Source organism: Aspergillus versicolor (assembly GCF_001890125.1).
Source record: "Aspergillus versicolor CBS 583.65 unplaced genomic scaffold ASPVEscaffold_3, whole genome shotgun sequence".
Taxonomy (NCBI): domain Eukaryota; kingdom Fungi; phylum Ascomycota; class Eurotiomycetes; order Eurotiales; family Aspergillaceae; genus Aspergillus; species Aspergillus versicolor.
The window spans coordinates 1,937,556-1,964,539 of NW_024467526.1; the positions used below are offsets into that span (position 1 = coordinate 1,937,556).

Here is a 26,984-nt window from a genome sequence, read left to right on the forward strand (position 1 = left end):
GCCAGCTTCAAACACCCAGATGGCGCAGAAAAACAAATCTGCAGCAGCCTGCATGATGACTTACATCAAGGCACGCTTCACTCGTTGCATTGCTTGCTCTAGACCCAAGAACAAACCAATAGTCTGGTAATGATGGCTGTCACTGTCGGGCTGAGTTCTACGATACACATTTTCAATAATCTCGAAAGGCCGAGTTATGCGAATAACGATTAGTCTATATTAGCTGACCTGATACTAGCCAGGAAACAGGAGGTATAACAAATATCAATCCAATTATCAACAGATATGGGAATACAAATGAGAAAACATAAAGTTAGATTTTAGTTGTGCTCGTCCTTGCACATGTCGGCGACGCTTTTTCGTACATAGATCTCCCGAACTGGGTCGCCTTCGAAGTTCTTGATCACCCATTCACCCATTCCAGCTTCTGGTGGCGCAAATCGGACTCCACGTCCTCCACCGCCGAGGATGAGATTCCCTGGACGGTACTTCTCATCCTTCTTCATGCGCCGGATGGCCGACACGTGGATCTGAGCTTCATTAGGGATGTCACGTACTTCTCCGCAGGGCAGCGGCCAGCTGATCGGTTCCCACGATCCGTCCTCACGTAGATCCATGCGGCGGAACGGTAGATACTCCATCAGCTTCCAGCTGATAACTGATAAAATCGGCAAACCACTGCGGAATGATAGACAATCGTGCAGGTAACCTTCAGTGCTGGAGGCAATCAAGGCGGCCTTGAATCTTTGGCTTGACTTGCTTGATTGCTCATGCTCCTCGTCGGCAGAAGTCTCCTTCCCATTGCCGTTATGGTGGTCATGATCATGGGCTGGGTCCCGACACCAGCTCTTTTGCCATTTGACATCTTGAATGGGGCTGTATTCTCCCTCAAACTCTTCGAGACATTCAAATTGCTTCATTTTTGCGGGGTCAAACTCCAAGCCTGCAGCCAGAGCTTCTTGGACCATCCAAACCAATGGTGCGTGACTCAAAGCCCAGCTCTCGCCGTCTGCCAGGGTCCAGCCTCCGCCGATATCTGCGTGTCCGCCAGGGAACCACACCTCCTGAATGTCTTGATCCTGGTCGTTGTCATCGTCTACAACATGGGCTTCCATCGGCACCTGAAGCGAAACTCCAGACTGCCCACTTCGAACTGAGGTAAGGTCCTCTGTGGATCCGGTAGCAATCGGAACAGCGAGGCCAGACCTATTCCTGTTAGCAGGCACCGGTGAGGGGGCACGGTAACGATTTGAGTTGACACTCTCGCGCGAAGCACGTGCGCTCCGATAGACAGATGTGCTGTCATCCTGATCCTGGGGTCCGGTGTTTGCAGCTCCATTAACCTTTTCATCAGCACCCTGGTTATCGTTCAGGACAATCTCCGGCACATTATTGGCGGCGGCTTCATCGTCCTGGTGCTGGTAATGGTGAAGGTGCAAATGGGGATGACGATGCCCGTGCTTTCTCTTCGAGGGTTTGACCTCAGAGATCAAGTCTTGCCGGAACTTAGCCCGGCGTTCGTCAATACCCACAGCATGTCGAATGACCTTGGCGGAACTCCGAGCTGTATATGGAAACTTGCTCCGCTGCATCCATGCCGACTCGAATCTTGGGACACTGTTGACCGTGTCGAACAGACCCATAAATCTGATCCTCGTGATGGGTCGGCTGAATGTTTCTCGGAACGCTTTCATGTAACGAAAGAGCTTCTGTTTCTCCTCCTTGTCTTCTTCACTGTCACCCCCGCGCTGCTGCCACTTTGCGAATGTCTTCCAAGCAAACCGAATCAGTTCCTCATTTCCTGCTTCGAGCAATCCGATGAAATCAAGCATCTCTGCTAAGAAGCGTGCGACATAGGCTCCTCGACTGAAGCCGATGAAGTAAATCTCATCGCCGGGGTTGTAGAATCTCATCAGAAACTTGTACCCTCCCATGACATGCTCATCAAAGGATGACCCGACCGCGGAATCCTTGGCCTTCTGGTACGCAGACTTGATCCGTTGGAAACGGCTGGTATGAGACAGTGTATTAGTCGTTACGTACGTTCCAATCCCTGGTTGGTAATAATGGAACTGATGAGCCCTGCTGCGGTCCAGCATCTTTGGTCCAAATTCGTCAGTAATACTATCGCCAAGCAGGCTGGAGTGGACCTTACTCGAAAGATTTTAAGGACATTACTGTCGGATTCATCTCCGGCGAACTTATTACCTGTGCCATCAAAGCAGAGCACGAACTGCCTTATTGGCCGAGCAGGTCCAAACTGTACGCCTTCCATGGTTGTTCAAGTTGGACACTGCTCCCTTTGAGACTTTAGGGTTGCGGCGAAGAACCGGAGTGATAACTGATAAGAAATTCTGACAGAAGGGGCCGGGATGCAAGTATGCAAGGAGCCAAGATATGTATGTTTGTCTTGGGTGCGGGCGACTACTTGTACAGTGGGATATCAGGCGCTCTCCTTATGGGGCTAAAGAGCAGCACATGCACGAGGATGTCTTTGGCCCTGGCAAAATGGCAAGTCTTTTCGAATCAAAGAGGAGGAATGCGCACGATGCTGTCAAGCCTTACTGGGTTGCGCGTCAGAGTTCCTGCAGCCCTGCCGGTCTTGACTCGCTCGGGAAGTATGCGGGCGAGAAATCGAGCTCACGGGTCTCCTGTTTGTGAGGAAATAAGCGATGGTTGGTCAGGTTGGTCCACACTTGATTTGAGATGTTTCCAGCATGAGATCAGAAGAATAGAGAGTTGGAAGGGGAAAATATTATTTCTCGTGTCGGACTTTTCGTTTCGAGGCTTCAGCTCCGGGAAAAGCGCCCATCTCACTAGTGAGCCCCGGCTAAGAATGCTCCTTTCAACCACCACCTCCCTTCCCCTCGTGGAAGTTCATGTGGGAAGATCTGACTCTCGCGTTTGCTTTTCTCATCCTAGTCAATCAGTTTACTCCGTAAAAGGTTACTTCCGCCTGCAGGTGGTCCGGCGATGAACGTCATTCTCTGCAATTTCCTCATGGGGAGGGTATGCGAACGAGTCCCTCCGGCCGGATTTTCCCAGCGTCACAGAGTGGCTTTGGCGATCTTCGCTAGAGTTTCCATCAAGTGGAGAAACTTTTTGACTCCAGCCATGGGTTTGGCCCGTCTCCCGTCGCCGTCCCAATGTACCAAACCCAGCGCTGTGCAATTACGGATACTCTACGGTGTATTTGCGCCAACCACGCGGACGATATGACGAGGAATGGAGGGAGAGAAATGTCCCTTCCCGAGGACCCATCCCTCTTCCAAATGTCCGACACTCTCCACCTTACTCAGTTGCGATTTGGGAGCAGGATCGACGTTCCCATTGATGCATGAAGGGCTCACCATTGGAAAATCGTGCCGCATTGCCGATACGAAATATCCAGGTTCCAACCTGCGATCGATCGCGACGCTCAGACTTTTTGGAGGGAATGCAAGAACACCAATAAGGTATCCGAACTGATGTAATGGAGGGCCCAGAAAGACCACACATTTGTTAACGCTGAACGCGGTGAGATATTCTTTCTAAAGTCTGTCTCTGTGACAGGGGTGACAAAGTTTGCTTCTGGATTGTTGTGCGACCTATGGAGTCCAACATAATTATTATTCCGCATCGTATCTTCAGAGAAGATCTCTTCCTTCTGGCAATGGCAGCTAATCTCGGCAACTAGTTCGTCAGCAAGCGAACCTAGCGTGATGGACCCACGCCCGAGCGTGACTGTGACGGAGGAGTGGACTCGGAAGGAGCCGATCATTAACCCATGGATTCAACTCGCTGGATCCAAGATCGCAGATGTCCCCGTTCGTGTCAAAAGCAAAGTTCCCCGTCCATGGCGAGCAGGCATCCTGTGGGCAGCCCCAGGGCTTGAATAAGGGTCAATATGCGCCTTGTGTGTCCATGACTGAGTCATAATAATACGGAGAAGTCTGGAACAACTTGTGAGCACACCGAGCCCATGGATTGTCAAGGAGATGGGAACTCCTTGCTGTCGACAGCAATTCTCCCTCTCCCCACAATCGACCAATCGCCAGTCCCGTGATTCGCTCATACGGTCTCGACTACGCGCCCCCAACTTTTCTCCCATGCAAAAATCACCCCTTCAGGTTTCTGCACGCTTGTCGCCCAAGTCCCGACCCCCCCAATAATTATTAATGGCTGCTCCTCGAGATCCCGATCTCTGCTAGTCTTTGACGATCGCTGACGAACACTCCCGCTCTCTTTGGACTAATGTATCTCGCTGATCAGAAAGTTCATCGCGGGTTGCACTCCCCAGAAGTCGGGTCCCTACTCGCGCCGGACGGAAAATACGACGTACTAATGACGATGATCTTGTAGCTCGACGCATGGGAAATATCGTGAGATCCACCTCGACGCCGAGAAGCTGCATCACAGCGGAGTCTTCCAAGCTGGTGCTTTTTCCTTCTGCAGTGCGTCCCCTCCAATCCAATTTTTCTAACTCAGGGTTCAGCTCCGAGTTTGCCGACCCCTCTCGAGTTCCTTCTGTAACAAGGTCGCAACTTTACCTTTTTTTTTTTTTTTTTTTTTTTTGCGCGAATCATTCGTGCCTTGCTTGTGATATAAGAACGACTCAGCACGATCACTTGTCTTCCGCAATCGAAAGCTGAGATCGCCTTGAATATGCCCGTCAGAGATTCAGAGCCCCCAATCATCCTGCACAAACAGTCCCTCGCGCTTGCGTTCCGACGAAAGCTTGGGCCATGGAGAACTGAGGGTCGAGGTGGAGAGTCGATCCATCCCACAGGATTGGCGTCGGCGCCGTCGAAAACTCGAAATCCCTACCAAAGTCGCGGTTTGAGATGAGTCTGACAATAATTGCATTCTGCAAGCCGATGCGTCGCTTTCCTCTCCTGGTAATTTGCATTTCCTGAGCATCAAATTTCTTGCTCAAAGCTCCACAGCGCTTCCATCCAATGGTGTAAGATTTTACGGGCTGTCTGAGTGTTCGTGGCTGGCGGAACACACTGTCCCCATTGACCCAAAATCAGCTGAACCGTGTAAACTGTGGATGCATTATTCTCATCATGCTTGCCCAGTGGTGAGCTTTGACGTGCGGAGCTTCTCCCGCCCACCCATCCTATGGGAGAGCTGCGATGTTACTTTGAGGGAAGCGCTGAGGCGAAGAGCTTCCGCCGTCCCAGCTCCCGATCCCATGAACCCAAAAGGATCGAAACAAATCATGTCCAAATGATTGCCCCCTTTCATCGAGGTCCCCACTCTTTTACTCCCGAAGTTTCTGGGCAACCATGGACCCGAAGAAGACGGTGTGAGCTCAGGTCACGACTGCCGCTTCGGCCACACCTAATCAGCATCCACTCAATCATAAGCATAATATCATAAAGCTCGACCCCTGTCCGCTCGTGCGTGACCCTCCTTGTAAAGACAGTTCCACTGCTTTTTCTCTCTCTCCTCCTTTTAGCTCTTCGAATCGGTGCTCTTCGGCAAGCGCGATCTTCTCAGGCACGAGGTGTAACCTAGTCTATCTTGAAGCACGACTGCGAGACTCCTGAGAGCTGTACTAGCACACGTGGAGACACTTTCTCTTTAATCGGCACTCCCAGGGGCCCGACTTGTTTTATAATAGTGTTTATTTTTTTTTTTCCTTCGCCGCTTTGTTATCTTAAAACCGCGGCTGCCCCTCTAATTGATTTCGTCCTTTCGCCTTTTCTCTTTGTACCTCCTCTTTCCTGATACCCACCATGTTGCGAAGATTCTCTACTACTTTCAAAAAGAAGGGCGACAAGGCCGAGAAGGCCGACCGCGAGCCGAAGGCCAACGGCACTGCCCAAAGCAATGGCGCCGCACCCGCGGCCAACGGCAACAGCAAGCGCCAGTCCAAGGTGCCGGCTCCGCGCAGGCCATCATCGGATAGCGGCAACAGTGCTGAAAGCGAAGACACTGCCGCTGTCTTCGAGAAGTTTGCGCAGGTGCTCCATGCTTCGTCCCGTCCGATCCCCCACCAGGGTGGCGAGGCTGCCTACCTTGAAAAGGAGCACCCCTCTGGCTTTTTCAGTGATTTGAAGTCTCTCGGGTTGAAGGACTTTTCTTCGTTGAAAGATGTGATCAAGACCAAGATCAATGGGGAGCTGACGGATGACAAGACGATGATCATGGAGCGTGTTATTCAGATCGTCAGCAGTCTGCCCTCGAACTCGAAGATGCGAGTGGACCTTACGAACGTGTTCCTTGATGAGCTCTGGGGCTCCCTGCCTCACCCACCGCTCTCATACATGGGTAACGAGTACGCCTACCGATCTGCTGACGGCTCCAACAACAACCCCACTCTTCCATGGCTCGGAGCCGCCAACACGGCCTACTCGCGCTCCATTGAGCCCTTGACCGTCCAGCCGGGAGGCCTTCCCGATGCCGGTTTGGTTTTCGACACTCTCTTCGCTCGTGAGAAGTTTACGCCTCACCCGAACAAGGTTTCCAGTCTTTTCTTCGACTGGGCTTCTCTGATTATTCACGATATCTTCCAAACTGACCACAGAGACTACACCAAGAACAAGACCTCTGCCTATCTTGATCTGTCCATTTTGTATGGTGACGTTCAGGAAGAACAGGACCTTGTCCGTACACACCAGGATGGAAAGCTGAAGCCAGACTCATTTTCTGAGCCACGTCTCCAGGCGTTCCCCGCTGCCTGCTGTGTTCTTCTAGTCATGCTAAACAGGTTTGTTTGCCTTGGATGCCACTTTTGGGACTTCTGGCTGATATCTCTAGATTCCACAACCATGTTGTCGAAGAGCTTGCAGCCATCAATGAGAATGGCCGCTTCACCAAGCCTAGCCCAAATCTTCCCGAGGAACAGGCTAAGAAGGCCTGGGCCAAGTACGATGAAGACCTCTTCCAAACTGGACGACTTGTCACCTGTGGTCTTTTCATCAACATCACCCTGTATGATTACCTGCGCACAATTGTCAACTTGAACCGAGTGAACAGCACCTGGTGCTTGGACCCTCGTGCCCAGATGGAAGGTGGTGCTACTCCTGCTGGTCTTGGTAACCAATGCTCTGTTGAGTTCAACCTGGCCTACCGCTGGCACTCTGCCATCAGTGCCAACGACGAGAAGTGGACCGAACAGGTCTACGAGGAGCTCATCGGAAAGCCTGGTCATGAAGTGAGCACTCAGGAGCTTCTCATGGGACTTGGCAAGTACGGTATGAGCCTTCCAAAGGATCCCTCCCAGCGTACCTTCGCGCATCTTAAGCGTCAGGAGGATGGTACCTTCAAGGATGATGAGCTTGTCCACATCCTAACCACCGCTATTGAGGATGTCGCCGGTTCGTTTGGTGCAGGCAACGTGCCCAAGGTTCTCAAGGCTGTTGAAGTCCTTGGTATTGAACAGGGCCGTCAGTGGAACGTCGGCTCTCTCAACGAGTTCCGCAAGTTCTTCGGTCTTAAGAACTACGAGACCTTTGAGGAGATTAACTCCAACCCCAAGGTTGCTGAGTCTCTCCGAAGCTTGTACGGCCACCCCGACTACGTCGAGCTGTACCCCGGTATTGTCTCTGAGGAGGCCAAGGAGCCCATGATTCCCGGTGTCGGTATCGCTCCTACCTACACCATCTCCCGTGCGGTTCTATCCGATGCTGTGGCGCTCGTGCGTGGTGACAGACACTACACTGTAAGTTTACGGCTTTCCCGTGGCAAATCGTGTTGCTAACTTGGACAGGTCGACTACAACCCTAGGAACTTGACCAACTGGGGTTACAATGAGGTCCGCTACGACCTCAACATTAACCAGGGCTGTGTTTTCTACAAGCTCGCCCAGCGCGCGTTCCCCAACTGGTTCAAGGCTGACTCCATTTACGCCCATTACCCCATGACCATTCCCAGCGAGAACAAGGTGATCATGAAGAACCTTGGCCGCGAGTCTCACTACTCATGGGACAAGCCCGAGTTCCAGGTTCCTCGCGTGAACCTGACCTCCTACTCCAATGTTAAGCTCGTCCTCGACCAGCAGAAAGACTTCCGCGTGGTTTGGGGCGACTGCACTCCCATCCACTCTGGTAAGGGTGGTGAGGACTTCTGGAGTAAGACTCTGAATGAAGACCAGTGGAAGAAGAGCATTAAGGAGTTCTACGAGAAGACAACTCTAGAACTGCTCGCAGAGAAGTCGACCAACCTTGCAGGAAGGAAGCAAGTCGACATTGTCAAGGAGTAAGTACCCGCGTATAGGATTAAATCAGTGATGGACTCTAACTTTGATCAGCGTTGGCAACATCGTTCCGGCTCGCTTTGCCTCGAAGCTTCTTTCTCTTCCCCTGAAGAGCAAGGAGAACCCTAAGGGTACTTTCACCGACTACGAGATCTTCATGTCTCTCGCTGTTATTTACACTGCCATCTTCTTTGATGTCGATATCACCAAGTCCTACCCTCTCCGCCAAGCTGCCAACGCCATTTCTCACCAGCTTGGCCACCATGTTGAGAGCCATGTCAAGTCTGTCAGCTCTCCTGGCTTCCTTTCTAAGATCATCAACAACTTCAACGATGACCACAACGCTGTTCAGGAGCTTGGTGACCAGCTCATAAAGCGCCTGGCAGAGAGCGGCTTGGGTACCTCCGACATCACCTGGGGCCAGATCCTACCCACTGCAGTTGAGCTTGTTCATGGCCAAGCCCAGATGTTCACTCGTGTGATCGAGTACTACATCAACGATGGCAAACAGCACCTGGCTGAAGTCAGCAACCTTGCTAAGCAGGATTCCGCGGAATCTGACAGCAAGCTGACCCGCTACGTCCTCGAGGCCGTCCGCCTGAACGCCGGGTCTGGAGCCTTGCGCAAGGCTGAAGCCGACCTCTACGTTAAGGAGGGTGACCGTGATGTGAACATCAAGCCTGGTGACGAGATCTTCATTGGCTCGGTGAGTGTTCCCTTTATAACATATTTGTCAAACTCCGCATCCGACTAACACCTTTTAGACCCAGGCAAACCGTGACGCCACTGCCTTCCCTGACCCTGAGGAGGTGCGCCTTGACCGACCCGACGAGTCTTACCTCAACTACGGCATCGGCTCCCAGGTCGGCCTCGGTAAGGATGCTACTCTTACCGCGGTGACCGCCATGATCCGCGCCGTCTTCAGTCTGGACAACGTCCGTCCCGCCCCTGGTCGCCAGGGTGTTCTCAAGAAGGTCGTCCGTCCTTCTGGATACACAGCTTACATGCGCGAGGACCACGGTGCATTCTCTCCTTTCCCTACGAGTAGGTTCTTTGTCCAGTCACACTAAGGGCCTTTACTAACCTCATTCCAGCTTTCCGCGTCCACTTCGACGGACAAGTCCCGACCTCCAAGAAGCAGGTTACGTCTTCGTAATACCCCAACTAGCTGAAGACTAGTTGATGACGTCTTAATGCGTGATATTTGGCTTGAGATATCTATTTGTTATTTTATACTACTCCGTATATAGTCCGTCCTAATATATGCACTGTACTGTTTAGACTTAGTTGGCCCCAATTTTGTACCAAACTGAAAAAATATCATTTGCGACTTCACCGCCTTCGAGCTCCCCACTTTCCTTCAGCTGTAGTCAACCTCCTCCAAAATAACTCCACTACTCCGTGCTTGTCCGTCCCCTTTCCACCATACAACAACCAAGTCTGGAGCATCTGCCTCAATAACTTACGATCCAAAATGCCGCCCAAAGCAGCCAAAGGTGAATACATCGAAACGGTACGCGCAAATCCCTCGATTAACTAATTCCCCCCTCAACCCCGCACAATCAACAAAACACTAACAAACAAAAAAAGGATACGGGAAACAAAATCTCCCGCCGATCCCAAATCCATGGAACACAGCACATCATGCTCGGTGGAAAATCCATCATCATGGCGGACGCTGTCGTCCGCGGCGACCTCTTCCGCACCTCCTCATCCTCCTCATCCTCAAACCCGGACCCCAAATCCAGCAGCGGCGGCAGTAGCAGCGGAAACTCAAACACGATCGCTATCAACATCGGCCGGTACAGCTTCATCTCGCGCTCGGCGATCCTACGCCCTCCCTCCCGTCTCCACCGCGGCGTGCACAGCTATTTCACCCTCCATATTGGACACCATGTGTTTGTCGGTGAGCGGAGCGTGATTGAGGCGGCGCGGGTGGAGGACCATGTGACGATTGGGAAGGATGTGGTTGTGGGGTCGATGGCGATTCTGAAGGAGCGGTGCCAGGTCCTGGATGGGGCGGTTGTGCCGGCGGGTATGGTGGTGCCGAGTCATTGTGTTGTTGGCGGGCAGCCGGCGAGGATTGTTGGTGAGGTGCCTATTGCGTATGGGGTTGAGGGAGTGGAGGGGGGATTGAGTAGGGAAAGATATAGGACTGTGAGGTGATATGATATATATCCTTGTTGATCAAGGACCTAGATGGTTTGGAGTTTGGGTTTGTTTAGATGCTGTATTATACCCCCGATGTATGTTTTCTTGAATTGATTGCAGAGACAGATTGTCGATTACTTCGTAAGGACGCCTATAATAGTTCTCGATATATGTACAAAACGATTCTAATCCATCTTATACACTAAAAGCTCTCGTTTAAGTCTGTTCTCGCCCTCCTGGTACGGAATACCCGCCTCTTCACGGGCCATGTCGTTGAGCCAGCGCTCGTTCGGCTTAATGACCTCACCCTTCGAAAGCTTCGAAGCGACATACAGCCAGTTCAGCGAGTTACCGACCGTGCTCACCTCATCACACACGTGGGCCAGGGCAAACTTATGCATCTTGTTCCACAAGCTATCATCAGTGCAGAGGTCAAAAAGATGGTTAGCCACGGCGTCGGTGTCTCCAACATCAACCAGGAAGCCATTTCCCTTGTCGATTACCTGCAGCGGGATGCCGCCAGCCTTGGTAGCGATGACAGGTCTGCCCTTGTGAATGGCTTCGGAAACCTTGACTTCGAAGCCTTCCCGTGTGGAGAGCTGGAGGGCAACTTTGGCTTTGGACATCACTGCGTTGAGCACCTGGTCGGAGGGGCCGAGCCGGACGATACAGATCTGGTCGGCAAGTTGGGGGATGGAACTTTCGATGTGGGTTACCACCGAGTCGTAGATGATGGAGCCGTCTGGGTCATCGACGGACCCGTGGCCGCAGATAAGAAGCTTGGGTGGCACTCTGTCCGGCGCAGACTTCCTCATGCGCTCGTAGAACTTTTCGTAGGACTCTACGACATCTGGAATGCCCTTGGATGGGTCGAAGCGTGCGACCTGGACAATGTACTCATCTGCTATCGTTAGGGCTAACCTTTCCTTATCATGCTATATCAGAACTTACCCGCGGGATAGTCGATAACCGGCATTCCCGAGTTTCTAACCATCGAGTTGAACACACGTCCGTAGTATGCCACGTCCTCCTCCCTCATGGACTTGTTCAGACCATCCAGCCAGTCTGTCGATGCAGGCATATAGGCTACCGTCTCGGGAGGAACCGTATGGGGTACGAATGTTTTCACGGGGTGACTGACGAATAGATCCGCCTGTTGGATGGTTTCCCACATCCGACCCCAGCATTCCTCTTGTGGGCTCCCTTTCTGAGCTACCAGGTCACTGCGGATTTGGATATGGCTCCGGAAAATCACTGGTCTGCTTGGGGCACTCTGCTTCGCCAATGGAATCAGTGAAGGCATTTGTGGGTCGTCAATGATGATAACATCTGCGCCCCCCTCCTTGGGATGGACGAGAGGGCCGCCGGAGCGCAGCCAGTACCTATCAGTGTTTTCTTGAATCCAACTGGTGACCTGCTCCCAGTTTTCTTTACTCAGACGCTCCTCAGGCGCAGAGACGCCCTGAAGTATATTATGGTTCGTCTTGGTGATGCGGAAGACGCCCGGTCGTGGCTTAGGCACATACCTAGGGCTGGTCAGAAACAAGAACGGCAAGAGCACAGCAGGGGGCCCACCATTTCATATCCGTTCCTAGAGCGTGAGAGAATCTGACCATGGCGTGTCTCATGAGGGCAACACCTCCGCCTTGCGGGGTGGCGCTAAAGAAGGCAATTTTGATCTTCCTCTTCTTGAGGTCGTTGGCGTAATGCTCGATGGCCTTCCAGGTGCTGGACGTCACAGATTCCTCGTAGTTCTTTCTATTGGTCAATTGCACATGGAAGCCGGTATCGACCTGAACAAGGCCAGAAAGGCCGACTTGCAGCAGGGGAATACCCTCTGGACCAAACAGTCTATACTTGGTCAGTATATGACAGTATCAAAGCAGTACAGTACACGAACCGCACGCATTTCCGAGCCATAGACTCCGCCTGCTCATCCAACGTCCTCAATTCCCAATCCATGGATTTCTGGAATTCATATCGTAGCTCTTCACCACCAAGTGAAAGCTTGCTATCGTCCGAGAGGACAAGTGGGATAATGTCGAGATCGAGCCAGAGACGTGAGCAGACAGTGGGACATTTGTCGGCCAGTTGCTGCGGAATAGCCAGGCCAATGATCTTCTCTAGATGGGCATCACACCATTTGTGTAAGTGCCCCATCATGTGGTCACCAATCTGCTTATCCAAATTGCCATCGCTCTGCAGCGGTAGCTCCTCTTGCGCAAAGTCGACCAGGTAGGTTGCATCACGGATCGCGACGGCGAAAATCACCTTGTCCTTCTCGAAAACGGCCGACAAACCGCCATATATAGTCTACAAACGTTAAGACTTCTCCTTCGAGCACAGAGGCCAAGCTCAAATGCGTACCCCCGCTATTGCGTTACCCCACGAATTAGGGTGGCATTCTGTGGATAGGCGGCGCTTTTGCTGCACCGAGGCGCGGCGGCCCGGTGCAATGCTGCCATCGGCCATGTTTTTAGGAGTCTAATGAATCGTAGAAGGTTGTCTATACAGCATTCAAAAGGCTAGGTGGTGGTGATAATTCTTAGGAGACGTGGATTGAGGTACATGGGCGGAACCACGGAAGTATATATGGGGGTGGCGGTTGTGACCTCACCAGTGAATGCAATGACGTAGAATTGAAGCAATCACTGGTGCTTACTGAATCCGAATTCGATGCAAACAAAAAGACCCCTGGGGGAATGAACTTGAGTTAAGCATTTGGATTGATGAACTGTTCAATTGATAACTGTTGTGTTCTCGACACTATGGAGCTCGCTCTCTCTCAAGCGTATGGTATGGGGGTGGGGTGTTATTGAGACGTCCATGATAACAGACAGCAGTCGCTGCGGAGTGTCTGTACTGCCTGGGCTGTCTAAACATGTCTGATCGACAACCAAGGAATGAATCTGATGATTCGGTGTCGCATCTGTAGATGCAGGGGTGGAATGAAGATGAAGAGATGAAACACGGACGTTCTTGGCAGACCGGGGGCGCTGAGTCAGCATCGCCAGCCCCTTTTACGGAGTTGGCGAGATTAAGGACAGCGACACTTGACACCGAGTCGAAAGAGACCGCCTCGTGTGGATCTTGTTGGAACCCCGAATTTATTCGGTGTCGCTCACCTCAATTGACACTTCTGTCGCTTAACTTGCTTTCTCCCCTCCCCCCCCAAGCAAGCTCTGTCCGCCGGCCGCTCACGACCACTATCACCCTAAAGCCAAGGTGAGTTTATCCCAACCGCTGCCAATCTCCCATGTGTCCCCCCGACTCCCCTGCCAACTGCGCATGAAATGACAACAGCCACGTTCGCTGATTCCGAGTAAACAGAACCCTTACTTCACCTCAACCTCGCATTTCTCCCTTACTTGCGATCATTACCCTCCCCGTTGCCTCAATTCAGCTCAATCGCAATCTACAACACCTTCTCTCGCGACCTCTTAAGCACCAACATACAATTTCCCCCGCAGTCGCGTGATATCCGTCAAAATGGGTGGCTCAGTATCTAAGATTATGGGCAAGATCTTTGGAACGAAGGAAATGCGGATTCTCATGCTGGGTCTCGACGCTGCTGGGAAAACGAGTATGTTTACTTCAAGTCCCGAGCTGGAAATATTTACTGACCCCATTAGCAATTCTTTACAAACTTAAACTCACCAACCAGGACGTCACCACCATCCCCACAGTCGGCTTCAACGTTGAGAGCGTCACCTATAAGAACGTGAAATTCAACGTGTGGGATGTGGGTGGTCAGGACAAGATCCGTCCTCTATGGAGACACTACTACTCAGGCACCCAAGGCTTAATCTTCGTTGTGGACTCTAGCGACACGGCCCGAATGGAAGAGGCCCGCTCGGAACTGCACAAGATCATCAACGATCGCGAAATGAAGGACGCTCTCCTACTCGTGTTCGCAAACAAACAGGATGTCCCAGGCCGTAAGTTCCCTCGTCCATATGTGAAGTAACTATTGCTAACATATCGCAGATCTGAGTCCCGACGAGGTCATCAGTTCGCTGAAACTCCACAGTCTAAAGGACAAGGTGTGGTATGTTGCGCCCAGTGTTGCTACCGATGGTACTGGTATCTTTGAGGGATTAGCATGGCTCTCAAACAACGTCAAGATCCAACAGCCCCCGAAATGAACCACGATCCCTTCCGCATAATTCGAGGGGACCCCGCTACGGTCCTTATGTACAAAAGCAACAACAACAACAACGCGCTCAATCCCTTATTTTCCAATCCTTCCAACTATACCATTCCATCGAACCCGTTTGTTGAATGTCCGTTTTGATGACAGAAGACGCAGCCTTTGGATTCATTTCATTACTTTTCCTTTCTCTGTTTATTTATGCCTATGCCACTGCCTTCTTATTTCTTATGATATCCCACTGTTTCTTTGGGTTTCGTCCAATACCCTTTTTAATCAATCATTTCCGATTTCATTTCTCTTTGATTGTTGGCTCGTTTTCGTGTCTTGTAGAGAAAGCATCTAATAGATGGAAATTGACTACATATACATACATATATATACATGAATATATTTTTTTACATCTGATTATCCTGTTGTACCGTTATCTATTATGTTTAGATGCTTAGAATAAGAGAGTCGCAAGGACTTTAACCGGTAGTTTAGACTATATACAACTATTCTTAGGCTTTCATACAACTCATACCCATCATATTCATGTCCGGAGTTTCAGCAAATAACAAAAGGGAGAAAAGAAGTTTACAGCTGTCCAGGCCAGATATCATCCGCAATATCCCTAACAAGCTGCAACTTCTTGACCATCCCCTCGCGATCAATGAGGTTACCCTCACGGTGACTAGCAAAGCCACACTGCGGGCTAACACCAACCTGATCAAGCGCCTGCTCCAGGGTAACTCCATTACCCTCGGCAATGAACTTGGCGGCATCATAGACGCGCTTCTTCATCTCCTCCTTATCCTCAAGCTCGGGGAACTTGGAGGTTACGACACCGAGGATGACGTTCTTGTTGCGGGGCAGCTCCTTGAGCGGCTCGAAGCCGCCGGCGCGCGGGGTGTCGTATTCGAGGTAGTAGGTGTCGACGTGGAGTTCCTTGAAGAGCTTGGTGGCGATACGGTCGTAGCCGCCCTCAGAGAAGTGGCGCGAGCCGACGAAGTTGCCGCGGCAGAGGTGGACGCCGACGTGGAAGTCGGAGGGACGCTTGGCGAGGCAGTCGTTGTACAGCTTAATGTATTTCTCGAAAGTCTCGTCGGCGCTGTACTTGTTGAGCTTGTCTTCCTCCCAGCCCTTGAGCATCTTGTCGGAGCAGAAGTCTTTGTTTCAGGCATTGTCAGTGGGTGTAAATAAGTTTGGATTGGTTTAACAGAACGTACAAGCAAGGTTAGGGTCATCGAATTGGACATTACGGCAGCCAGCGTCGTACAGGATCTGGATTTCGTCCTGGTAGGCCTTGGCAATGTCGGCGAAGTACTCATCGACATTGGCGTAGACGTCCTTGGGGAAGGCGAAGCCCTCGCGGTAGCGCAGGTGGTACCAATTGGGGGCAGCAAGGGTGATCTTCAGGTTCTTGACCTCCTCGGGGGCAACGAGGCTAGCGAGGTACTTGAACTGGTCGACATATGTGCTGCCGACGTGCTTGATCTTGCCTGTGCAGAAGACGCTCTCGCCGGGCTTGTGGCCAGCCTCGAGGAAGGCGGCGACATCGGGGGCGTAGGGGCGGAAGACATCTGGGTTAGGGTCTTTGACCTCATCGAACCCGTCGAGGCCAGGGAAGAAGGAGCCCCAGAACACTGTCCGCAAGGTTCTCAGTTAGTAAGGGTATATTAACCGTGGGGAGGGCGCCGCCGGAGGGTGGGGTTTTGCATTCTTGTTTCGGCTCTGTTCTTTGGCTTCCAACTTACTGTGTCGGCAGTACTCTCCATCTGAGAGGGCAGGGAAGCGCAGCTTCTGCTGGAGCTCGACGACATCCTTGATATCCTTCTTCTCGATGGCCTCGAGGTCGGCTTGGGAGGCCTTGCCATTCTCGAAGGCAGTCTTGGTGTCAAGGAGCTCGTGAGTACGGAGAAGGGAGCCGAGATGCTCGACGCGGAACGGGGGGTTGCGGTGGAGAGACATGGTGAAGTTTTCTACGCTTGGTTGTCAACGCTTAAATTTCAGACTGACGGGGAGGACGAGCAATGGGCTTACCAGGTACAAATACGCTGGCTAGGAGGAAGAGGAGAGAGGGATCAGGGAAGAGGCCAGAGGGGAGGATGAGGGGCAAGAACTGTTCGGCCCATGGCACAGCCAACACTGCCGAGTTCAACAAGCGAGTCGAGGGGAGGAATGGATTCTCCCGTTCAAGCCTTGAGCGCCTCATGGAACCAAAACCAGCCCGCCCCACCACCGGATCTCTCCACATTCAGTATCAACGTGCGCTTTGTTCGTTTGACAGGCGCCAGGATCGGATCCTGGGCGGCCTGAGCTGAAGGGTTGTCTGGTCGAAAGAATTCCATGATGTCATGGTCGTCGCAAAGCGCTGCAGGTACTGTCATCAGAAGAGAGATGAAATGAGGTTGAACTTGAAGCTCGTAAGAAGAAAATATGCGATGTGGGGCACGAGCTGCGACGCGTGGAGATCCATGCTGGCAGCCCTGAACTCTGACCGGAGAGCGGGAGACAAGACCTCAAATCACGGCCTTTACAAGATATATCGACAGTCGGATTTTGTGCCGGCATGGACTCGTCATACAGCGGAAAAGGGAAACCCTCAAGATAGCACTGCCAGCGCGAAAGACACTGTGGGCGATGATGCCAAGCTCCTCTTCCCCGCCTGGGGTTTTCCCGGCGGTTCTCTCGCTGGAGGATAACTACGGCGAGCCTCGCCGTATGTGCAGTGTACGCAGTTCTGAGGTCTCCGTATCCCAGGGACCATGTGTGATCCCCATGGAAATCATGCCTTTAAACACAATTTTTCTTCTCTAGGCTCTCTTGTCCGTTTGCAGCCAGAACGCATGATCGCCGATTTGTCAGACAACCTTCTGTCACCTGAGGAACTTCTCCGATAGGCCAGGCCCAGCGGGAGCCGGAAAAACACGAGGACATGACACCTTTATCAAAGCATGTCAAGTGCAGCAAACCAATCGAAGCTTCAGCCACGAGGCCAGCGGTGGTTAGTCATTGTGTCTCCCAAAGTCAAAGCCCACGACGTCAAAAATACCCCCTCTGCAATGCCTGAGAATAAACCACCTATCTCAACTCGTAGACTGGCCTCAGAAATGCCCTGACCATCTGGCAAAAAAGAAGAAACTGCCATAGTCAAAATGAAGGCCATCCTTATATCACAATTCGGACCCCCCTCCGTCCTAACCATAACAGACATCCCCACCCCAACCCCCTCCCCGGGGGAAGTCTTAATCAAAGTCACCGCGTTCGGGGTCAACCACGCCGAGATGCACATGCGCAAAGGCGAATGGGCCGAATGGACGCCCATCAGTGGCATCGAATGCGTCGGGACAGTCGTCTCCTGCTTCTCCGGAGAATTCGAGCCCGGGACTCGCGTCGCCAGTTTAATGGGCGGGCTGGGCCGTACAATCAACGGCTCGTATGCGGAGTATACAGTTGCCAAGGCGTCGAATGTGGTGCCGCTTGGCGAGGCCGCGAAGACGTTAAGCTGGGCGCAGCTTGCCGCGATTCCGGAATCGTATGCGACGGCTTGGACGTGCTTGTTTAGGAATCTGGAGGTGAAAAGGGGGCAGAGGCTGTTGGTTCGGGGAGGGACGTCAGCGTTTGGGAGGGCTGCTGTGAATCTTGCTGTTCAGGCTGGGGCGCGTGTTACTGCGACGACGAGGAATGAGGCCCGGAGAGCGGATCTGAAGGCTCTGGGTGTTGAAGGTGTTGAGATTGAAAAGCCTGAGCTTTCGGGTCATCTTGCGAGGCAGTTCGATGCGGTTCTTGATCTTATTGGGAACAGTACGATTGTTGATTCGTTGAAGCTGGTGCATCGAGGTGGGAGGGTCTGTCTAGCTGGGTTTCTGGGTGGGCTGGCACCTGTTCCTGATTTTAATCCGCTTCTTCAAATGGCCAGTGGCGTGCATTTCAGCTTCTTCGGAAGCTTTTCCTTTGGGACACCGGAGTTTCCTCTGTCAGATGTTCCCTTGAAGGAGATTGTTAATATGGTGGCAGAGAAAAAGTTCAAAGCGGAGCCGTCGCGGGTTTTCAAGTTTGAGGAAATTCAGGAAGCACATCGCGTGATGGAGGAGAATCAGGCGAATGGGAAGATGGTGGTCGTTGTTGATTAACTGACATACAGGTAGTGTATTTGTCTTAATTGGCCGAATTCCATAAAAGTGACTTATTGGCACGTTATCCGTACTTTACTCTCCTCACCAACTATCTATGCAACACACCAAGTGCATTATCATTAATCAACGCAATCCCCTTCTCCCGAAACGTGTCCGGTTCCGCGTGGCTAGTCACATTGGCATCAAAAACAAAGTCTTGCGGGTCTTCCAGGTCGTATTTTGGCCACTTGGGAATCTTGTCATCCCGCCCGTTATACTTATTAGGATCCAGGTCATAGATGAAGCTCGCCCAAGAAGAACTCATCAAATCGGCAAGGTCAATGTAGCTCTGGCCCTTACCCTCAAACGGCAGGATATCTGGTCTGTAGCCTACGCCCTCGAGGTTGTTGAACATGAAGCTGACCTCTTTAAAGTGGCCGGCCCCAACCTCGGGGGGAACACCGGCTGGTAGGGCATTGAATCTGTACGCGTATGCGGGGAGTCCATGGGAGGCCCATGTCCTGGACGTCTCTCGTCTCGACGCGATGAAGTAGTAGTCGCCCCAGAATGAGGCGCTTCGACGGAACTGCGCACCGTAAGGTGGTGCTGGGCGCTGGTCGCCTAGGCTGGCAACGACGTTGACGGATAGATCGTCTGTGTATGCCTCGAGGATGGCATCCTGAAATGAAAGAGGTAGAAATTTGGATAATGTAACTTTAAAGTCCTCGGTAGTGTTGATTCCAGTTGGGCCAAGGGAGGCGCCTTCATCGCTGTTTGCACCAGTAATGATGGGCACTTTGACGAATTGCCCTTCCTTAAGTTGCTGACTGCCATAGTTTCGGACAAAGTCACCGTCTATTGTAGGTGCAAAACTCCCAGTTTCGCTATGTTTGCCTATCGTAGCATTCAGTTTCAAGAAAGGAACCTCGCGCAGGCATTGGACCTTGTCCCAAGCGTCGTAGCATCCAACTGCCGACACAACAGAGTCGAAGTAGGTTTGGGAGCTCTGTGTTCCGTTCTGGGCCCCATAATAAATTGGGTTTCCTGACTGCAATATCGCTGCTCGGAAGAGGCTATCATCACGACCGCCGTAGGCAGTAAGCTATGCTCGTCAGCCAACACGACATTCATCTCGAACATGATTACTTACTTGGAAGCCAACGGAGGCAGCACCGGCAGATTCGCCAAATATTGTCACCTTTCTAGGATCTCCCCTAAAGGCTGCGATATTCTCCTGAACCCAGTGCAGAGCAATACGCTGATCTCTAAGACCCAGGTTTGTGATGCCTTCTCCCACGACTTCATTAGAATGGAGGAATCCCCACGCACTGAGTCTATAATTGACTGAGACACCAACGATCGGTTTTCCTATTTTGACTGACTGCTCCACGATAAATGAAAGATTGTAACGCTGGTCACCGCCGCCACCATTGACAAACCCTCCACCGTGAATCCAGAAGCCTACTGGAAGCTGTTTCTGCTCGAAACCGGCGGGGCGAACAACATTCAGATAGAGACAGTCCTCGGATTGGTTATAAAATGTTTGGTCGAGCTGTCCATGATCATTAGCATCAATTCAATGTTCTCCCCTTTTGGTGAACACACCCCATATCCAGCGCAAAGGAGGGAGTAATCTTTCGCATCCCTACTGCCCTCCCATGTTGAGTTCAAGGACTGGGGTAACTGAAATCTGAGGTTATCCACAGGCGGTTGCGCGAAGGGAACTCCTAAAAAGAAATCTTGGTCGTACTCAGGTGAATACACCCCTTCGTATGTTCCGTTCTTGACATGCGCTTTGGGTAGCCCGGAATCACCCCGTCTGGATGGGGTAGCTGAAGCCCCTATCGCCAAAGTTAAAAGGGCAGTAATAAATGTCCGCATTTTATCGAGTATAGGTGGCACATACTCGGTCAATAACTAGGGTTGTGGGATGATCCATGGGCCACCCCAGCGTATTTATACTGGCCAACTCGTGTAGGATATGAAGCCATCGCTGTCTAGTTCGACTATCCCGAGGTTATTCCGGGTCAGACGGGACATTAACCACACTAGTAGTCAGTAGCTATACCAGTAGAGGTATTCAGCTTGGAGTGAGGAGCCCCGCATCCCCAGAAACGGTCAACAGGGCCAATGCCGGGGGTGGGCCGGTTTTAGTCTCGTTCATATCGGATATCGGTCAAATCCCCGAAGGCGAATCCTTGAAATCCAAAAAAGTCGGTCTCTTCTCACACATATTCTGCTCATGCCTTTGTCGACATTGTGACTGCGCTCGGTGTTGCCATCCGAAGTCCGATGGCTCATACCGTTAGCGTGCCGCCAGTCCAGCATCGTTCACCCTAATCCGTCTCCAAATTGCATCATTTGACTTCAGTATAGAGCACCTCGGACATTTGACTCAAAATGAACTAGTGATCCATTCATTCTCCACCTATATCGCAGCCTTGAGGCCTAAAGAGCTCTATCACTGTCGTAAGCGGATGACCGAATTGGCCCCTATAACGCAGTCGGGCCTAGTGCAATGAAGCAATCCGCACTGAAAGGTCAGGAAGCGTCGTTCTATAGCCCAACAGAAGAGGATATACCAACATAAAACTCGAAATGCTCCTGGGGAAAAGTGTACAGTCCATCAAGAACGTTCCACTCCATGAGCAGAATGGAGCCACCTTCATTATTCAGGCACTTTGGTGAATGAAATACAGAGAGATGGTAAGACGTTGTTCTCGAAGGATGGAGAAGAAAATGGCTCTACGTCTTTCTTCACTGCTACACGTGACTGGCAAGACTATCTAGAGAAGCCTGTGTGTTATTACATGATCTCGTTGAATTCAAGTATCGCTATCGCAACCAGTCTTCACTATTCTATGTCAGCAATTACCAAGCTGTATGTCCCCCGTCCACAACAACCGTGCTTCCTGTCATGAAGCTACTCGCATCGCTCATCAGAAGCAGTGTAACACCTCTAAACTCCTCCGGCCTCGCCAGCCGCCTCATCATATTCTCAGATTCCCAGATGCCTCTTGTCTCCGGCTCCTCTGCCATGATCTTCTTCACCATCGGCGTTTCAATGTGACCAGGACACAGACAATTAACACGAATACCACCGACACCGTCTTGATAAACCTCTGACCACTCCATCGCCAGGCTCCGAGCGAGCTGGATCACCGCCGCCTTGGACGAATTGTAAATTGCAGAGCGCATTCCCTTGTTTGCAATGAGACCGCTCATACTCGCCACAAGGAGGATCGAACCGCGGCATTTGTGGTCCATCATTGTCCTTGCTGCCGCTACCGAGCTCCTAAAGACCCCGGAATAGTTGATGTGGATCAAATCATCCACAGAACTTGGAGTTTGTTCGATTGCGGGCTCTACGTGGTTTACCCCAGCCGCCGCAATCATACCATCGAGCCGGTTCTTACTCCTCGCGATACCCTTCATAACAGCTTCGGTGTCTGAATCGTTGGTAACATCCATGCGTTTGTAGTGAAGAGACCCCCCGAAATCGGGGTTCGCACGCGCTTCAGCCGCCTTGAATTCGTCGTCGGGCTCGGCGAGTCTGTCGAGAACATGCACTGCTGCGATTAGCAAAGACCTCATAACATGAGTGAGAGTCTACACTTACCTTCACCACCAGCTTCTACGAGAGCCTCTGCCAGCGACAATCCCAGTCCTCGTGCTCCACCTGTCACTGCGAAAACCTTTCCCGCCAGCGAGAACTCGCGGAATCGCTCATTTCCGTCCTTCTCGGGTAGCTTTTCTTTCAGGTGCGCAGGGCCGGCCATAGTCCTGGCCATATTCAGATTCAATTTGGCAGAGACGAGAGGCGGCTGTGCAAGCCTGCTGCGCAACAAGGGTGCTCCAAAGCGTCGCGACAGCATCTTTATCACTCAGACTTAACGCCAACAATTGGGCCTATGGAGAGAAAATTTCGATTGCATTTGAGTTCTAAAATGAACATCTCCTGAGCTTTTCACATTCGCAAGCTCACCAGGGGTGATTAGGCTTTTAAAAAAGCAGTGAATCCTTCTTGCGTCATCCCAGAACACACGGGCATGGCAGCTCCAACTTCCAAGATAATAACAGCAAATGAGCTTCTAATGGGCGGCTTGGTACAGCAAATACCTAAGAATGATGACAGAAGGAATCTCAGGGGCGGTCTGTGGAATCACGGATATCTCGTAGCTTTCATGTTCATGTTCTCTAGACCCACTATCATTCACTACCCCAGCTCCGGAGCACTGTACCCATAGCTTTGAAAACCATCCACCCGCCCGCCCCCCACCGAAACATATGACCCAATAAGGACATCATTAATTTATTTCCGTATGTGCCACTTTTCCCCTCCACAAATGTCTCAATTGCACGTCTCCATATTGCGGGCATTTAGGGGATCAGTCCATAATTAATCGGGGTCAGGCACACCAACCGCGGTATAACTATAACAGTCGGTATAACAGTCCCATGGTAGCGCCTACTCTCCCCTTTGCAGGAAATTGTTTTGACGTCAGAATCATCTCTCAACTAGCGCCCATCACGGCACGGATCCTGTGCATTCGTCAACTCGCTCTTACCGTTCGATGATGTCAGGATTCGTTCAGAGCTTCAGCTGAAGCTCGAGCGCACTTCCTGGGCAGTCAAAACACTAGTCCTAGAAAGGCCTAGTCGCAGAGATCTGTCTCATCTAAAATAGTCTATAGATTCATGCCCTACTCCGCAGCTAACTAAGGTATAAATACCTGCCTTTCATCATTATCTTCCCTCCTAATAACACCATGAAGCACACTGTAACCTAGTTATAAAGTTAAATCTAGTAGAGCTAGACAAGTCATCGTGTCCAACCCCACTTCAGGTACGGCCGAAGATCCCCAAACACTCGGTGCCGCCTCGCCTCATGCCGCTTACGGTTATAATCCAGGAACACCGCCCAGCTATTATCATTTCTTCGGATCCTCCTTCAGAGTCACAATCCGATTTAGCACAATTTTGTCATTTGTGCTGTCGCGGTCCAAGCAGAAATACCCTACGCGCATCCCTTGAAACCGAACACACTCTGGAGGCGCCGCCGCGCTGTCCGACGTTTGCGATTGCTCCCCTTTGAAATTGGGCCACGGGGCGCTACGGATAATTTCTTTGAGGCCTACTTCAACCAGTGCGTTTGAAAAGACTTGCTCTGAGTTCGGGTTGACGACGGAGAGGAAACCATCAGGGTGCGAGTCTGGATTGCTGACGGTGAAGAGGGGATCGTAGACGCGGACAGAGGCCTTGATGGGACTGTTTAAAGATGGGCAGTCTGCGACCCAGTGTATGTAGCTAGTGTAAGGGCTCTTTTAGCTTTGAAAGGAACTTAAAAGGGCCATTTTAGACAGATGGACATACGCCTTGGGTTTCTTGAACGTGGTACCCTCCTCGGGCTTGTCGTAGTGAGCACGTATTGACGTTACGAGTCCGGTAGTCGGGTCTTTCTCAAAACTGGTTGCCGTTATGGGATACGGCACCTTCAACAAGCCGACTGGTTTGCCAGGAGCTAGCCGGAAGAAATCTTTGCTGGCAGTCTCCTGGAAGTCAGATCGGTCAATGTAGACCGTTCCGGTGAACGGGACAGTGTGGGTCTAGGCATATGAGCACTGGATCGCGATATAGTTTGAGAGGTACGTACACCAAATTCAGGGTCTTTCGAGAAAGGCACCTCCACCATTTCCAGATAGTCTTCAGGAAGATTTTGGATCACAACAGGGATAGGATCGGGAACGACCATCAAGCGTGGCACAGTGCGTTCCAAGTACTGTCTTACACTTTGCTCAAACCGCCTGATATCTATAGCGGTTGTTGCCTTCGAGACACCAAGCCCATTGACAAAAGAAAGAATAGCGCCAGGCGGAACACCTCGACGCTTCAGAGCAATAAGTGTGTATAGACGAGGATCATCCCAATCATGAACATGTCCGTTCGAGATTAGGTCCATGATTTTCCGCTTGGACAGGACTGTGCCAGCCAAGTTAAGGCGCCCATATCTATATAGCATAGTAAGCGCGAGAAATGAGGCAATTCTGTGCGATAAGAATCTAGGGCACTACTTACTCTCTTTGCATGGGCCGGTAGACTTTCAACTTATCACAAAGCCAATTATACGAAACCCTTGAGAGCTCAAACTCAGTCGTACAAAGCGAGTGCGTTATCCCTTCAAAGCTATCAACCAGACAATGCGTGAAGTCGTAGGTCGGATAGATCCTCCACTTGTCTCCAGTGCGATGGTGGATACCCAAGTTCTGTTCGGCTTTGCCCTCGTCAACATCACCCTTCCGGGGCTGAATGACACGATAAGCCGCCAAGTCCCACATTTGGGGATTCCCCGACTCCAGGTCCTGCTTCATACGAAGTGTGGCTTCTTTGGGCGCATACTTTCCAACTTGCATGGCTCTGAACTCAACAAGGGACTCCTCGGTGGGCCGATCGCGGTGAGGGCAAGCATAGCGACGGGTGGTACCTTTGCCACCACCGCGTTGGAGAGAGATCTCGCTTTCTAAATCAGACATATTAGTAGCAATCAAAGGGCACTCGAGCTGTAAAGAGACACACTAGAGCAATGACAAACATAGGCGCCGTCTTTCTTAATGAGATCCTCTGCGAGTTCGTACAGACGATCAAAATAATCACTCGAATAGGTGACTTTGACGGGCTCGAAACCCAACCATTGAATCATGTCCGCGATAGCAGTGAAATATTTCTCCTCCTCCTTAGCAGGGTTTGTATCATCATATCGAAGATAACAACCGCCGCCATGATATTGTGCAAATCCGAAGTTGATTGCGATAGCTTTACTGTGGCCCAAGTGAAGGAAACCATTGGGTTCGGGTGGGAAGCGGGTGACAACCTTCTCAGCTGGGTTCAGGCCGTAAACATCAGCAAGAAACCCAACCTTGAACATGGCCTTTGGGTCATCAGGAACACTATCTTTAGGAACCGAAGCCTTGGTTGTGTTGGGTTTGGGTCTGGGTCTTTGGCTTTTGGGCCCCACCGAATCGGCGGGCCTGTTGTCCTTGGGTGGCTCCATTTCAGATAGTAGCCTCACAAATAAACAGACGATATTCTTTCAAGGAAGGATGAGCCCAATTTGACTATGGTGGGTTCTGGAGAGGTTTATAACTGTAAGTGCTACCGTCCTTTGTGTTAGTGAGGGGCTGAGAGCATTGTGAGTCATCAGCTCTTTTAAATCAGAGCACTATTAAAGAATGGGAAAAGGCGACTTGAGTCAAGGCTGATATTGAGTCCACTCAAGATGTCTGTGTAAGAACAGACATCTCCCTGTTGTAAGATAGTTATTGTCCCAGGATACAGGTGTTTGTCCGCACAACCACTGTATATTACGGCAAGACACAGTCTCCGAAATTCAAACCCACTGACAATAAGTGCAAAACATATACTCGTCACATAGCTGACATAAATTTGTACAATGATCAAATATACTTTCTATGCTAAGATCTTCACAGATAGTTCCCAATCAGCTCGTCGGTCTTGTTCCAAATAATATCAGAAGCACCCTTTTGCTCCAAATCTCCCAGAAGCTCACCGAGCTGCAAGGTTTCCATCTTGTTACCAACATAGAAGAGCGACCCGTCCGTCGTTCCGTTGACGGTGAGCCCTTGCTCCTGCCCTTCTATCAAGGGCACACCTTTCCCACCATACTGAGAGCTCGTCATCGACGCACCCATCGGCGAAGTCTGGGGCCTCGTGGCGGGCTTCGGCGCCGAAAAGGCATGGTACCCAGGCGCCAAGTCAGTCTCTCTCAAAGGATTTGGAATAGGCAGAGTCCGCACCTTTAAGTACGTCTACCCTGCCGGCAAGAACAAGGGCCAGGAATATACCTTCTCCGAGGAGCTTACGGAGTATGACGCTTCCAAGCACTCGATGACTTTCCAAGTTCGAAGACCTGATTACCCCGACATGATCGGCTTTGGAACGACCGTCTTAGACTCGCTAGGGCCTAACAAGACTCGTTTCCGTTGGGTCGCGGAGGGTTCGCCTTTGCCTGATGAGTTTGCCGCGGTTTTGCGCGAGGACCTCAATGAACGGTTCGATGGGCTTATTATTGCCATCGCCAACCAGCTGGTCTAGGACTGGAGAGATTGGTTCTTGCGAGAGGAGGGAGGCATGGTCTTTTTTGGAATCAACTGAGAGGAAGCTAGGTTGTACACACTGATTCATATCCGGTCTAAAGCGAAACCAAGTATAAATTATCCGATCGGCCTGATTGTTTGGATGTATGTTTGATATCGTTGAAAATGGAACTTGAGCACTTCAAAGAAATGAGGGTATTATTACTGCCGTCAAATAATAGTACACAAATAAGCATCATTGTGGCCCGAGTGCTCCTTTGGATATAGTCTGAGTAAATGCCTCTGAT

The 26,984-nt window shown here is 51.3% G+C and overlaps 12 protein-coding genes across 12 annotated transcripts; 6 read left to right on the top strand and 6 right to left on the bottom strand.

Moving 5' to 3' along the window:
* Positions 1-186: 186 nt before the first annotated feature.
* On the bottom strand, positions 187-2,275 carry ASPVEDRAFT_164949 (T6SS phospholipase effector Tle1-like catalytic domain-containing protein; the record flags this gene model as incomplete). Its single annotated transcript, XM_040808632.1, has 2 exons — positions 187-2,099; positions 2,156-2,275. 2 exons carry the CDS (start codon positions 2,273-2,275, stop codon positions 321-323), a joined length of 1,899 nt encoding a protein of 632 aa, XP_040666054.1. The 3' UTR covers positions 187-320.
* Positions 2,191-3,198, top strand: ASPVEDRAFT_559013 (uncharacterized protein). Its single transcript, XM_040815132.1, has 2 exons — positions 2,191-2,262; positions 2,362-3,198. The coding sequence occupies exon 2, from the start codon at positions 2,381-2,383 to the stop codon at positions 2,975-2,977; it is 597 nt and encodes a 198-aa protein (XP_040666055.1). The 5' UTR covers positions 2,191-2,262; positions 2,362-2,380; the 3' UTR covers positions 2,978-3,198.
* A 2,525-nt stretch (positions 3,199-5,723) lies between these two features.
* On the top strand, positions 5,724-9,341 carry ASPVEDRAFT_27035 (peroxidase/cytochrome P450 family protein; the record flags this gene model as incomplete). The annotated part of the gene is made up of 6 exons (XM_040809973.1): positions 5,724-6,697; positions 6,748-7,651; positions 7,700-8,187; positions 8,240-8,891; positions 8,950-9,229; positions 9,280-9,341. 6 exons carry the CDS (start codon positions 5,724-5,726, stop codon positions 9,339-9,341), a joined length of 3,360 nt encoding a protein of 1,119 aa, XP_040666056.1.
* Positions 9,342-9,569: 228 nt separating this feature from the next.
* On the top strand, positions 9,570-10,521 carry ASPVEDRAFT_39733 (dynactin subunit 5). The gene is made up of 2 exons (XM_040811988.1): positions 9,570-9,698; positions 9,776-10,521. The coding sequence occupies exons 1-2, from the start codon at positions 9,660-9,662 to the stop codon at positions 10,349-10,351; spliced, it is 615 nt and encodes a 204-aa protein (XP_040666057.1). The 5' UTR covers positions 9,570-9,659; the 3' UTR covers positions 10,352-10,521.
* Positions 10,522-12,808, bottom strand: ccg9 (putative trehalose synthase (Ccg-9); the record flags this gene model as incomplete). The annotated part of the gene is made up of 5 exons (XM_040817104.1): positions 10,522-11,237; positions 11,288-11,862; positions 11,912-12,187; positions 12,237-12,649; positions 12,704-12,808. 5 exons carry the CDS (start codon positions 12,806-12,808, stop codon positions 10,522-10,524), a joined length of 2,085 nt encoding a protein of 694 aa, XP_040666058.1.
* A 1,017-nt stretch (positions 12,809-13,825) lies between these two features.
* On the top strand, positions 13,826-14,481 carry ASPVEDRAFT_127083 (ADP-ribosylation factor family protein; the record flags this gene model as incomplete). Its single annotated transcript, XM_040806420.1, has 3 exons — positions 13,826-13,919; positions 13,969-14,274; positions 14,324-14,481. 3 exons carry the CDS (start codon positions 13,826-13,828, stop codon positions 14,479-14,481), a joined length of 558 nt encoding a protein of 185 aa, XP_040666059.1.
* A 519-nt stretch (positions 14,482-15,000) lies between these two features.
* ASPVEDRAFT_559104 (cobalamin-independent methionine synthase II family protein) lies at positions 15,001-16,918 on the bottom strand. Its single transcript, XM_040815133.1, has 4 exons — positions 16,512-16,918; positions 16,226-16,450; positions 15,698-16,114; positions 15,001-15,637 (listed from the first exon to the last, which is right to left on the bottom strand). The coding sequence occupies exons 1-4, from the start codon at positions 16,723-16,725 to the stop codon at positions 15,066-15,068; spliced, it is 1,428 nt and encodes a 475-aa protein (XP_040666060.1). The 5' UTR covers positions 16,726-16,918; the 3' UTR covers positions 15,001-15,065.
* A 681-nt stretch (positions 16,919-17,599) lies between these two features.
* Positions 17,600-18,921, top strand: ASPVEDRAFT_39740 (uncharacterized protein). Its single transcript, XM_040811989.1, has one exon. It carries the CDS (start codon positions 17,627-17,629, stop codon positions 18,602-18,604), a length of 978 nt encoding a protein of 325 aa, XP_040666061.1. The 5' UTR covers positions 17,600-17,626; the 3' UTR covers positions 18,605-18,921.
* On the bottom strand, positions 18,696-20,467 carry ASPVEDRAFT_51519 (uncharacterized protein; the record flags this gene model as incomplete). The annotated part of the gene is made up of 3 exons (XM_040814486.1): positions 18,696-19,529; positions 19,737-20,138; positions 20,192-20,467. 3 exons carry the CDS (start codon positions 20,465-20,467, stop codon positions 18,696-18,698), a joined length of 1,512 nt encoding a protein of 503 aa, XP_040666062.1.
* Positions 20,468-21,457: 990 nt separating this feature from the next.
* ASPVEDRAFT_51520 (uncharacterized protein) lies at positions 21,458-22,461 on the bottom strand (the record flags this gene model as incomplete). The annotated part of the gene is made up of 2 exons (XM_040814489.1): positions 21,458-22,155; positions 22,206-22,461. 2 exons carry the CDS (start codon positions 22,459-22,461, stop codon positions 21,458-21,460), a joined length of 954 nt encoding a protein of 317 aa, XP_040666063.1.
* A 796-nt stretch (positions 22,462-23,257) lies between these two features.
* On the bottom strand, positions 23,258-25,908 carry ASPVEDRAFT_39744 (glutamine--tRNA ligase). Its single transcript, XM_040811990.1, has 5 exons — positions 25,160-25,908; positions 24,662-25,103; positions 24,240-24,594; positions 23,960-24,192; positions 23,258-23,893 (listed from the first exon to the last, which is right to left on the bottom strand). The coding sequence occupies exons 1-5, from the start codon at positions 25,506-25,508 to the stop codon at positions 23,518-23,520; spliced, it is 1,755 nt and encodes a 584-aa protein (XP_040666064.1). The 5' UTR covers positions 25,509-25,908; the 3' UTR covers positions 23,258-23,517.
* Positions 25,860-26,825, top strand: ASPVEDRAFT_70547 (SRPBCC family protein; the record flags this gene model as incomplete). The annotated part of the gene is made up of 3 exons (XM_040816078.1): positions 25,860-25,867; positions 26,061-26,215; positions 26,271-26,825. 3 exons carry the CDS (start codon positions 25,860-25,862, stop codon positions 26,693-26,695), a joined length of 588 nt encoding a protein of 195 aa, XP_040666065.1. The 3' UTR covers positions 26,696-26,825.
* Between the last annotated feature and the right edge of the window lie 159 nt (positions 26,826-26,984).

Coding starts and splice junctions, on each gene's coding strand:
- ASPVEDRAFT_559013 (XM_040815132.1), top strand. CDS start 2,381: ATGCAAGGAGCCAAGATATGTATGTTTGTCTTGGGTGCGGGCGACTAC.
- ASPVEDRAFT_39740 (XM_040811989.1), top strand. CDS start 17,627: ATGAAGGCCATCCTTATATCACAATTCGGACCCCCCTCCGTCCTAACC.
- ASPVEDRAFT_39744 (XM_040811990.1), bottom strand. CDS start 25,508: ATGTTCAAGGTTGGGTTTCTTGCTGATGTTTACGGCCTGAACCCAGCT. Junction 25,104..25,159: donor CTATGTTTGTCATTGCTCTA/GTGTGTCTCTTT, acceptor TGTCTGATTTAG/AAAGCGAGATCTCTCTCCAA. Junction 24,595..24,661: donor TACCGGCCCATGCAAAGAGA/GTAAGTAGTGCC, acceptor TATGCTATATAG/ATATGGGCGCCTTAACTTGG.
- ASPVEDRAFT_559104 (XM_040815133.1), bottom strand. CDS start 16,725: ATGTGGAGAGATCCGGTGGTGGGGCGGGCTGGTTTTGGTTCCATGAGG. Junction 16,451..16,511: donor AGCCAGCGTATTTGTACCTG/GTAAGCCCATTG, acceptor AACCAAGCGTAG/AAAACTTCACCATGTCTCTC. Junction 15,638..15,697: donor CGATGACCCTAACCTTGCTT/GTACGTTCTGTT, acceptor CCTGAAACAAAG/ACTTCTGCTCCGACAAGATG.
- ASPVEDRAFT_39733 (XM_040811988.1), top strand. CDS start 9,660: ATGCCGCCCAAAGCAGCCAAAGGTGAATACATCGAAACG. Junction 9,699..9,775: donor AAGGTGAATACATCGAAACG/GTACGCGCAAAT, acceptor AAACAAAAAAAG/GATACGGGAAACAAAATCTC.